The sequence below is a fragment of the Galleria mellonella genome, unplaced genomic scaffold (genome assembly GCF_026898425.1).
Source record: "Galleria mellonella isolate WM207_F2 unplaced genomic scaffold, CSIRO_AGI_GalMel_v1 utg266, whole genome shotgun sequence".
In the NCBI taxonomy this organism is placed as follows: domain Eukaryota; kingdom Metazoa; phylum Arthropoda; class Insecta; order Lepidoptera; family Pyralidae; genus Galleria; species Galleria mellonella.
In genome coordinates this window covers 2,520,527-2,533,288 of record NW_026442061.1, presented here as the reverse complement: position 1 = coordinate 2,533,288, position 12,762 = coordinate 2,520,527, and the positions used below count along the sequence as shown (strand labels likewise).

The 12,762-nt window shown below is 31.9% G+C and overlaps 1 protein-coding gene across 1 annotated transcript in view; it reads left to right on the top strand.

Moving 5' to 3' along the window:
- The first annotated feature begins 2,694 nt into the window (after nt 1-2,694).
- Nucleotides 2,695-12,762, top strand: part of LOC113516117 (frizzled-10) — a 34,614-nt gene continuing 24,546 nt past the window's right edge. Inside the window, exon 1 of the mRNA XM_026900488.3 lies at nt 2,695-3,049. Coding sequence (XP_026756289.1) covers nt 2,873-3,049 — 177 coding nt within the window. The 5' untranslated portion in view covers nt 2,695-2,872. The remainder of the gene's footprint in view (nt 3,050-12,762) is intronic.

Sequence of the window (12,762 nt, the reverse complement as noted above, 5' to 3'; positions counted from 1 at the left end):
GAGTGGGATAGAGGTACCCAAGCAAACGACTTCTGTACAAAGTCTCCCTCTGGTAAATAATTTAAAATTTAATTCATAAATTATTTTATTTCTAATTTCATTCCCATCCAAAGTTACTATTGTGCAATATTTAACATTACATTCCCAACCATAAATTATTTTATTTTATTAAAATGACATCACCTATAAGCGCACATTTTGTTTGAAGTCAAGAATAACTCAACGACATATCACAGTGACTGCCAATTAGTCGGCGAATCAATGAGACTTCTTCAATCATTATTCAAAGTTGGTCAGGTTCATGCACACAGATTATTCATATATATTGGGTTCACGTATAAAACAATATAAAATTTGCATCGTCGTGGCGTCAGTGGCCATCGTACCCGCAAAACGCGATATCTGACGTTTTAATTACGATTCCGAATTGTATATGGTTGGATTGTGGTCTCAAGACAGACGGGTAGCGGACGCTAACTCAAAGACATAAAAGTCATTTGAATATTCCCTAAAAACAAGAGCTAAGTACTTTTATTCTAAACCAATACTATGTAAGAACATTAAAGTTTTTTCGTTTTTTTTTTTTTTTTGTCAAAGTTTATGTAAATACGGGAGATTAATGAACTCGCTGCGTTTTTGTCGTTTCCGACAATTGTTTCGACTTCATGAGGAAGTCTTCTTCAAGGAGCGTTTAGCTTTTAACGTCACAGCGTCTCGCCTCGCAATCTTCTTTGTTAGATTTTGAACAAATTTCCTTTTCTTTTGTTTCTCACTTTTTTGCATACTTGCAACTGCTTCTATTTTCTTTTCCCATGCATCAAAAATATTTCCGAACAACTCTTGTTTTTGAGACATTATTTTGATTTTTTCCATTTTTCTCTCTTTTTCCGTTTTCCTCAATTCTTTCATCCATTTTATTCCACAATCTCCCATTTAATCAATGTACAATAGTAGGTAATTCTATTAGAGTATTTACTTGTTTTTACTTTTTGTAATTTCTTTTTCTATATTGTTGATTAAGAGCAACTTTTTTGCAATGATTGAACATAATATACCGCTTTTGACGTATATCTGTACCACCCACTTCACCCTACAGTCCACGCATGCGTCCTTAATTAGGCATTCCACCGGCGTCCGGCCTGCGTACGCGCACTGCAAGCGGCGTCTTTGACGGCGGCTCGCTCCGTCCCACTCCTACAATGCAACTATTCATACCATTTCTCCAATATACGATGAACTTTCGATTCCTTTCAATATCAAATGGCGTCCCTTAATCCATGAGACCAACTTACGATGGTTAAGATATTTTAGAAAGATATATTACGATACCATCAAATTTAACTTCTGTGCTTGCAGCTTTAAGGTTTCTATTGATTTGTCGGGTTATGGATATTAAAGGTGTTATTGGAGTGATGTAATGAAGGGGCCTAATTGTGTATTCTACTTGGGATGCCGGACCAAAAGATAAAAGCACGAGCGGAAGGGCCTATCAGTTATCTCACTCGCATATTCAGTGTAGCGTGACGCAAAGATAGTATTGTTTCGGTTCCTTTATTAATATGCGTGATTTTGAGACAAAAGATCATTATCAAGTTCATTATACAAGGCTGTAAACAATTGTTTACTAAGAGCACCGAGATTTTGATGATCACCAAATGCCTATCTTTATCATCTTTATAAATATATTTTGATATCACCACAGATCATCAGACATATCAGACAGTATGATCCAATGCTTAATTATTCAATGTAATTGTTGATTAATTCATAAATTACTATATTAAGTTTTTAGAATCTTTACACAGAGTCGCTTGTGAAAAATTTTGCTGTAACTGATCGACCTTGATAGAAGTGAAAGCTTATGAATCGCGCCTTACAAGTTCAGTCCTCTATATTTTTACGAGTACATTCTATTTCAAATATCTCATTTCACAGATAACAATATTCAACTTAAAGGCATTGAAATATGAGTTCAATTTCGTTATTCCATCAAATAGGACTTTGTATTTAGTAGTAGTGTGTGAGCGTTTGTAAATAAATTAGAGACAAAATCATACTTTCCTTTATAGGGTTTTATGAATATATAAACGTGCTAATAATGGTCGGGTTTCTTTAGATTACGTTAAATAATTAATTAGTGTCTCTAAAACTAGGTTCATTGGTGATAAATGTCACAAATTCGAAACTACATGTTTTTAAATATCGGTGGAGCTAAAAAATCTAAATTCCTCAAATAAGACACCATAGGTTAATTAAGTTTGTTTCTTACTTATGTTCTTTGGATTTTGGATTAAATTCCCATGGTCTTCTATAAGGATCTATGCTATTATTTTGAGTAGGTTTAGATACGTCCGTCCTAAAACTATGTAATAAAACTTTCGAACCTCTCAATTACTCAACACTTTTATTGCAGCAATTTTGTAAAATAAAATCCATCCCCATGGGCAGATACACTTAATTTTATACGTTCTTCATTGTCTCTCCTGTCCTTTTCTCTCAACTGTCCAAAAGCGAGATAGCTAAAATTACTTCCACTGATTGCAGTGAGCTGTACACGAATTAGGCCCTTTTTCTTTTTTTCTTTTTATTCTTAATGCCCTGTTCATGCGTTCAGACCTTTTATCGGAACATATGCATGTTCTGAATGCACCGGCCGGTCGACCGGTTTCTTCTTTTGCCTTTGTAATGCCGCACCGCGTTCGAAATTCGAATCAGTCTGCTTCGAACCACAGACGGGTGAATACGTTCGCTTGGAATTAAAAAGGAACAAATATGTTTACGAATTATCAGTGTTTACTAACAGTGATATTGTGACAGTCTGCTATTATGACATACAAAAACAGTGTTATAATACAGTGAATATTTAATCACAATGGCACGAATTGTTTTACTTTTACTCTGTTCGTGGCTAGTGGCTGCTGCCCAGGAGGAGAGCGAAGGTGGAAAATGCGAGAGGATCCAGTTGCCACTGTGCCAGGATTTAAGATATAACTGGACTGTGATGCCCAATTTGATGGGACACAAGGACCAGAAAGAAGCAGCTGAAGCTGTAAGTATACCATTACAACCATTACATCTAGTACGAAATAATATTTTTTACTTAAACACTTCTGAAGTTTGATCCTGAGACTGTTTCGATTTTAATATTTACTAAATTTTCTTGAATTTAAACGTCAAGAAAGTTTATTATTAACTTGCAAAGAGCTAATAATCAACATAAGGTTACTAACTTAACTTTGAAGACTAGACAATTTGTAACTACTTAGTTACTGTTTTTTAATACAATATAATCTTTTTTTATTATTATTATTTTAAGGGCTTTTACCTTCTTCAGATATATCAGTCCTATCGTACTCTGAACTGATTTCTCAAACAAAACTTTGTTTACTTTAAAGACAATCATGCTAGGATTATTCCTAGATATCTATGGATATCCCATGATATCCAATGATCTCAATATTTTTTTGCATAATTGTGACCCTAGATTTTAATTTCGATCGGGCCAACTTATGAAATGAAATTTTTTAAGTGTGTCCTGCGTGCTCTAAGGCTGTTTTCTGATACCACCAGGATATTAGTGTTTTGTATGACATTTCTTTATTACTAATAATTCGAAGATCTTTAGTACAAAATTGAAGTCGTTACTGCTAGAAAGGTGTCTGTACTCAATTGACGAATTATAAATATATTAAATTTGAATATATATATATATATATATATATATATATATATATATATATATATATATATATATATATATATATATATATATATATATATATATATATATATATATATATATATATATATATATATATATATATATATGTATATATATATACTCCATGTGACTGTAATATTTGTTTTATGCTTAATTTAATTTATATTTTATGTACTGTATGAAATTATTGTATCTACTATGACATTCAAATACAAATTTTTGTTTATGAATAAATAAAAGAAATAAAAAGAAAAAATAATTAGAAATTAACTTTATGTAGACTTATAGAGGTCGTCGTCATTGTAGGTTTACAAGGTTGTATCTATTGATTTCTCTCGTCAAATAGTAATTAGGTATTATTATTTCATTTAACGGTGAAAATAGTTTAAGAAGCATTTCAAAAGAAAAATATTTACTTACCAGTATTTTTAGCAAACTAGCAAATTTTAGCAGTATGTAAAATTTCATCTAACAATAAATTATTAGTGCCTCCCACCAAATTGTTTATAATTACTCCTCTCCATCCAAAGGTTGCATGGAAGAGATCGCTCTTATCGATAAGGTCGCCCATTGTTTTCTCATTGTGATTATTTCTTGTAATTATTTATATTTATAATAAGTTTACTATTGTAATCTTTTGGAGGAAACAATAAAGAGTATCTATCTATCTATTATTATTTTCGTTGATATCTTTTTTTTAATATACCTAAATTAAACGAATTGTATTAAAACAAAATTAACGTACGTATGTCACATAGATTTTATTATTGGCAGAAAAAATCGTCAGCAGCCATTGTTAATGGTTTTGTGAGGGGAAATCTGTAGTGTATAGCAGTCACCCTTCTGTTACAAGCAAATTTGGTGAATAGCTTTTATGATTTACCGCGTTATTGGATTTGTAATACACACGGTTAGTTTATGTAGTCTGTTTTATCTATAACGTTGGGGAGAGCGTTATTGACTTACGCTACCGTATTGTTAGTAGGGTTTGTGAAAATCTTTTTATGTCTACCATAGACTGTTGGTGGCTCCCATGAGATGGCTTTGTGTGAAATCTAGTTTTTTTTTAATAATATCAATTTACACCTTTTTTTTTTATCATTTTTTTTAGATATGCATCTACATTAGATGACAGTCTAATATAGAGTCTAGAATAATAATGAAATAAATATATTTAAAGAACTTTATATAATATATAAATTATGTATGTATTTGTATCTATAAGTACTTTTAAAATCATTTAAAAATAACTAAACATAATTATTTTATCTTGTTAAAAAAATTTATGGAAATTCAGCTAAATTATTTCTATTCCTAATACTTATAACTTTAATTCATGTCTCATACAGGTGAAAAAACTTGATAGCTATTCGAGTAACAGTTTTTTAAACTTGTATAACCATTAGGCCACCATTTAGGCATCTGACTACCGTACAAAGTTTTAAAAAACATCACATAGAATACTTATTAAAAAAACAAATTTTAGGCATTCCACAGAAATTTCTTGGCTAGCGGTTGCAAACTCATGTAATGATTTTTAATATTTTTTTTCCATGTTTCTCTTATTAATATTTTCTTTTTTTTCGCTTTATCCTTACCACTCAGTTAAAATTATATCAAATTATACTCTTGAACTATTTACATTATTTTTATTATACACACACCGCACAGACAATTACCAAAAATATTACTCTTTTTATTTTATATTTATTTTATTTATTATTTTCACGTACCCTCAAATGGGTTAAAGCTGAAAATCAGTGTTTTGTTCCTTGAACAATGTTACATGCTGAGCTTCGACCTTTTTGTATTGCTGCAGATCACACATAATAACACAATTATAAATCTTATGTTGTTTTATGTATTATCTATTCTTATGTACATGTTGTGTGTGATTAGTAACAAACAAATAAACGATCTATCTATCTATAAGGTCTTACAATTAATTCCCTAGTTTCAGGACCCAAAAAAAATATTTTTACATACTAAACTTTCATTTGTGCTTGCAAAATAATATACATATACTATTTATTTAAGGTACAAATTTAAAGAGGCATTTATTAATGTATCCTATTATCTTCCATTATGGCTTGCAATTATTATATTAATTATGCATTGAATTCTATCGGCAACCAACTAACTAACTAAGTGGCAAATGGCCTTAAGTAATAAATAATCATTCCTTCCATTACTTCCTTCAAGAGAAGACTGAAATAACACCTTTTAACCAATTGTACATGATAATTCTATGCACTTATACATATGTACGAGTATATATATTTATCTATTTACGTATTTATTTATTTATTTATTCACAATTTGTGTTTTTTGTATTTACATTATTTTCACCGGTACCTTTCCTGCACTGGATTACCCAAATTAAATTATTTTCTTTCTAACTACACTGGGTTAGCTGGAAGAGATCTCTTTCAGAGATAAGTCCTCCCTTGCTAACAAATTGTTAAACTAATCGACGCATGTATTGTTTAAGCGCAATAAAGAATATATAAATATTCTTTGCAACAATTTTATAGACACTAATTGCATTTCAACAACTGAACTTCTTAAAGTTTTTCTTTTATAGCCATTAGTAATGGTTATTACAGCCATATTTGAAGTAATTAATTACACCGGCCACCTACGCACGCTGAGGTCTTGGTACTTTTATTGTCTAATGAGGCTGGCAACGTTATTTTTGTTTTAAATATTTTTAAAGTTATGACATCTAGGTAGGGATAGAGAAAGACCAGCAGTGGGAAGATAAAAGGAGGTTTATAGTGCCCTCTAGTGTTAAGAGTTTCTAGCCCATCGCCGTTGTTGCGTGGCTTGTTGAATACCTTTACGTGCTATTTGAAGCACAAACCAAAGAACAAACTTTTTTAAATGACCCAAATAAAAAATTTTAAAATTCGAATATTACGAGATTTGATCTTGGTAAAGAAAAGTATTAAGTATGAATGTGGATGATTATTAGGGGAGAGGAAGACCTAAAACGACAAGAATGGATTGTGTGAAGGATATAGGTAAAAGGGAGTAAATAGGAGAATAACTGCGAATAGAAAAGAATGAAACAGAAAAATGTATTACGCCGACCCTAAATAAGGAATTGGGATAAGGATATGAAGATGATGAGATTTGATCTCAGACCGTAGCTGTTGCCACTAACATCACACACAACATATCTTAACTTTACCCATATTTAAATTTCGCACACGCATAAAGTCGACTGGCTCATAAAACTCCCCGTCACGTCGTACGTAATAAATTAGATCTTGGCCGGCACCTGATTTGACATAAACATTTCGGTGCACGACTTTGTAGATTTGCCCTCAAAAAAAAAATTGATGTAAACAACATAACATTATCAAGATGCTCGTAAAACGTGGCAATTCCATAAACGGCGAAGTGTGTTTGCCGTACGGTGCGTGGGCGCACACACTACGACAACCATGCGCGATAACATCAACAAATAGCCGCTTATCACACGACGCATATCAAAGCCGCCGAATCTGTCATCTAGGGTTGCTTGCTCTCGTCGTTTAGCTTTGCTATTTTACTTCTAATAACAAAACTTTGAAACGAGTATCTCGTTTCGACTATTTGTCTATTACGCATATTATTATATCTTCAGGAACTGTGACTGAAGACGAATTGTAATTTAATTTTTTATATCTATTTTTAATTAAAAGTACTTTCAGAGTAGGTCAGTCATTCCAATTCCAATAGTTCCAATTCTTCACTGTTGATTTATTTTTTGCAATAAATTATTAAATTCCTTAAATATCCTATCACAACTAAAATATAATAAATTAATCACAACAGTAAGAATATTTCTCTATAATTTATTAACTAGAAATATAGAAAAAAGATGTCAATTTTCGAATTTTAAAATCAATAAAAAAATTCAAAGAGCTGGCAACCCTAGAGACCTAAACTCCGAACCAGTTTAAGTCGTGTTACAGAATAAAAAAAATCATAGACAATTCTAATCTGAAGTGAATCAATTTATTAAGTTTTTTACAACTGGTCAGTAATTAGAGAAGCCGTCCATTAATTGATTATGAATGAAAAATTAAATGGATATCCAATGAGAGAAAAGCATAATTAAATAATATATTCAATATATTATGATATTAAGAAAATGTAAAATACAATAAATATAAAAATAAGAACCGTTAAACATATCTTAACAAAATCTAAATAAAATTATAAATAAAAATAACTTTCATATTTTTATTATAGAAAATAGGTATAGTTAACTTTGGACATGGACAAAAGATCAAATTGATAAGTCAGTATCATAAGTGCTCGGTATAGACTCATAATACGTAGATAAAGTAAATGGAATAAGTATGTCTCATTTCCAAACTATGATATCACAGTTCAAAACCACCTATAACTATAACTATTTCAGATAATAAAAAATAATATTTCATCGATCTATCAATTTGTTAAATATGCGTGCTGTTATAAAATTACATTACTAACCCTTATTTAATCCCTAATTTCAGACCCTTTTTTACAACTTTTTTAAAGACATTATCCACAATTTTTTTTTTAATATTACAAACTTTTTAGATAAATAGATAAACTTCTATCTATCTATCTATATAGATAGATAGATAAACTTGATGTTAAGTAAAATCTTAAGTAGAATTCGAAAGTCGAAAGCGACTCTTTTCGAGCATAGGCTCGAAAAGAGTCGCTTTCGACTTTATAGAAATGTCGAAAAAAATTACACACAAAATGCAATGTGCCATACATTTAAATAAATGTGTATGTTAATCTATTTCGTCTAGAATCAGACCAATCGACCGGTAACTCGAAGCTAGAAATGATTCGACCCAATAAATTAGCTACTATCACATCCATCTTACCGCATCGCGATCCGAGTGCGCTGCGTTATCCAACCATCAATAATTATCCACGCAAGCGGCACCGGGGCGAAAAACTATTGCATTTAATATCAAGAGCTCTCGATAGCGGTATCTTTACAACACTATAGCGCTATTACGCAGCGCAGCCATTTATTTATATCTGTTATCGAGCCCTCAGAGGCCGGTATCTTTGCCTTAAGTGCCGATGTGTATCGACTAATGCCGCTTTATCGCCGGCATCGTTTTAAATCATACAACGAATATAAATGTACAATATAAACGTATTATATATAATTCAGCTGATAAACATATTGTTGACAGTCGTCTGTAACTTATTGAATTTACATGCTGAAGTTGACTACGTGCATGTAAACTAAATAACAGGTTGACATCAAAAAGTTTGTTATTGAAATGGGTAGGGTGAGAAAAATGCCAGGTCCAGCGGTGGGCCGTTAACTGATTTTTTTTTAATGGATGACAATGGAATGGTAATCCCACCTGTGCTACCGGTATATACTAACGGGGCACCAGTAAGGGATGATAGGTGAGAATGAAAGCAGATCAGTTGGTCCATCGAGAGGAATTCAAAAAGAATTAACCAAGATGGTTTCTAGGGGCGACCGCGTGGAGATCGAGCTGACAGGGTATATTATTAGCAACGGAATTGGTATTCCGTATTACTAACAAACCCTTTCCCCCATGTTAATGGGTTGGCAAGGTATGGTGTTTACCTGAAGCACTCGCTGTCAGAACAGTGGCATTACGGCTTTAACCGCTAATAACCTCTAATGTGAACAAAATTTTACAGGTGTCACATGTAAAACATCCTATTTCAGAATTCATTCCAAATAAGAAAAAACCAGAAAATAAATTAATTGGTTTTCTAAATTCGCAATATATTAATGTCCGGTCGGTATATATATATCAGGTCGATATCCACGCGGTTCCCCATGAAAACCTTTTTGGTTAATTCTTTTTGAATTTATCATGATGGGCCAACTGACCTGCTTTCATCCTTAACTATCATCACTCATTTGTGCCCCGCTAGAATATACCGGTAGCACAGACAGGGTTACAACTCCATTGTCATCCTTTAAAAAAAACATTACAATTTGCTGAAACTACCACACTCTGCAGAAAAGTAACGCTACAAGCAAGAGAACCGTAATTTATAAAGGGCACGTAGCGGCAAATGAAATACTTTGAATTACCCTATCTTACTTCCAATAATTTAATGCCAATTACTCGAGCCATATCATTGGAAACAGTAACTGTACTATCTAATTATCCAAGGATTAGTAGAAGGCAAGTATTCTCGCGGTAAATTACCAATACTATGTATTCGTCTTATTAAAACGACCATTCAGCAGTCCGTTTTGGAATTGCCTGGTACTTTTAAGAAAATAAATAGGTGGAGACATTGCTAGGAACTTAATAACAAAGGAAGACTTCATTAACAATCCACAACTAACTCATGAACACCATGACCACTCCGTCACGAATGCACGACTGAAAAGATTTTAATGGCGTTCAGACAAATTATGACCTAGAACATGAAATTTCACGTTTGCTACATTACTTTACATATGTGGTCACGTTTTTATAATTCCTTATCCCGTTTCCTTTTAAAATTACACGACTTCAACGAGCCTCATCTACCTACCTAATCTCATAGCAACATTATTATCTGTTTGCTTGGTAAAAATGAACTTTAACATCTCACATTAGAGTATGCCTTTATTTAAAGATTTCACAAAATTCTCTAAGTCTACGTAACTGGACGTCTATCTTTTAGATCTTGGACTCGCTCTATAGTGGGATGGTCCATTCACGAATACCTCATCTGATTTGGCCACAATTTCGTTCGGCCGTTCACCTTTAGATTGGGCAATTAAGCGAGTCTCGGGCCGATCATTTGTAACATTCGTATCTCAATACTTTATTGCAGGGACTTACGATATCTTGCGAACGTATTGAAGTTATCATTATTAAAACATCTCAATAAGACAGGCAGAATACATATATCAAGCTTGATGTAGCGTGCAATAGGCGTATTAATTTGTACATTATTGAATTTAATCACGTGCGTGTAAATTACGAAATGACATCTTTTTTTTCTTAAAAAAAAATACGAATATACACCCTTATTTCTTTCTTCAACTTTACTTTTTTTCTTTACGTTAATTGCAAATGCAAAAAAATATTATAAATTTATTAAAAATATCTCAACCTTATTTAGTTTTTACCTAATTCTAAAATTCGAAATTTAAAAACATTTTAAACTGAATATTAGGTATGGAAAGATCCACGTTCATATTTTTTTTTTTAAACTCAAAAAACGGATATACACAGCCAAGGCCAACAAAGGCCGGCGTTTAGTTCTGGAGGTGGTAATGAGCCAATTTTAGAATGCCCTCACACCTTAGCCTTTCGCTATTAACACCGTGTAGAGCAAACAGAAAACCTAAATAATATGTCTACGCGCGGTGCGTTAGAAATTCCCTTATTTATTTACTAAAACATCAATTTTCCTCAAAAAATATTGATACGTTATAGATTTATGATTCTCCTAAATGAAAACCACATTCTTGAAGCTAATACTTTTAAATCATCGACAAATAAAAGTATCTAGCCGAGATACATCAATAAATGGTTGGTATATACATATTTATAATCCCATAAATGATAATGATAAATTGAATAATAATGTAGAATTAAACACTTGATTGATTTATAAATCATCAAAAACATTTGGGATCAGGATTGTGCCCACATAAATGGTAATTACGTAGATCCCTAAACACCAGAAGGACTACCCAAGCCATGTATACTCGTAATTAAAGATTAAAATTTTCAGATAGATATGGGATATCAGGTGATATCCAAACATGAAAACATGTTGAGTCGATCCAACATTGTTTCGGTACAACAACATCAAAGAGAAAACAACAAATGTTGTACACCTATAATTTTTTTTTATACAAATTAAAATGACAAACAAGCTGACGGCCCACCTGATGGAAAGTGGTAACCGTCGCCTATACACATGAGCAGTACCATGGACATAACAGAATATACTGTTTTACCCATAATACCCCCCACGCGTTGCCATTCCTGAGGACTCAGGTGTTATTCTTCTGTACCCTGTAAATTTACGCAATATCCCACCCTTCAAACCGAAACACAGTCATGCAAACACAACTGCTTCACGGTTGAAACACGAATGGGACAGAGGTATCCAAGCAATCGACTTTTGTACAAAGTTTTCCTCTGGTAAAATTACGCAAACCTACTACTATAAAAGATGTTGTATTACACGATAGACTTTATTTTTCGGCCTATGCCTATACTACTTTTTACAAATCCATATCTTGAACGTCATAAAACAATTAAAGTAGATAAAACATTGCGTTGTGTACTACGATAACCCATTTCCATATTTGTGTCGGCGCCTTTGTTCGTATTATCTGTAGTCCTTTCAAAAGGCACAAAACGCTGGGGCGTTATTGAGAAGTGGCTGTTCTTTGAAAACACCATATCATTAGGGCAGGTATGTGCCGATGTTTTGGAGTTATAAAAGGTCCGATGTTTCGTTCGAATGAAAGTTTTAACGGTGCCCGTTTTGAATTTGAGGTATTTTTTAATATCGTGCAGCTTTTAAGGTCAAATGCTTAATTTATAATGCATTCGAATATAATGCTTTTTTTTTTGACTCATAGATTGTATAGATCATTTTAGACCAAGTGGTTTTTATTTTTAGACATTGAAAATCAAGTAATCTAAGATATTGGAAATTAATCAATAATCGTGACAAAAAGATCAAGAAGTTCATACTAATATGTAGTATTTATTTATTAATTTCTCCAAAATTTCAATTCTCATTAAAAAAGATAAAAAAAATAATAAGTGTATTATTTATAATTTTCTTTTAAAATCTTAAAAGCAGATCATTATAAACAAAATGATAAAAAATTACTATTTTCCGATAAAAAACCACTCTATCAAGTAAAAGAAAATTGCTTCAATCATGAATGAATAATACATGTCTATAATCAACTGTAATGTCAAGAAAGATTCAACAATCAAAATCAAACAGATAAAAAAATATTAATGATTGATTGCAATTTCCATTAATTAATAAATAATTATCAATTAATTATTAAT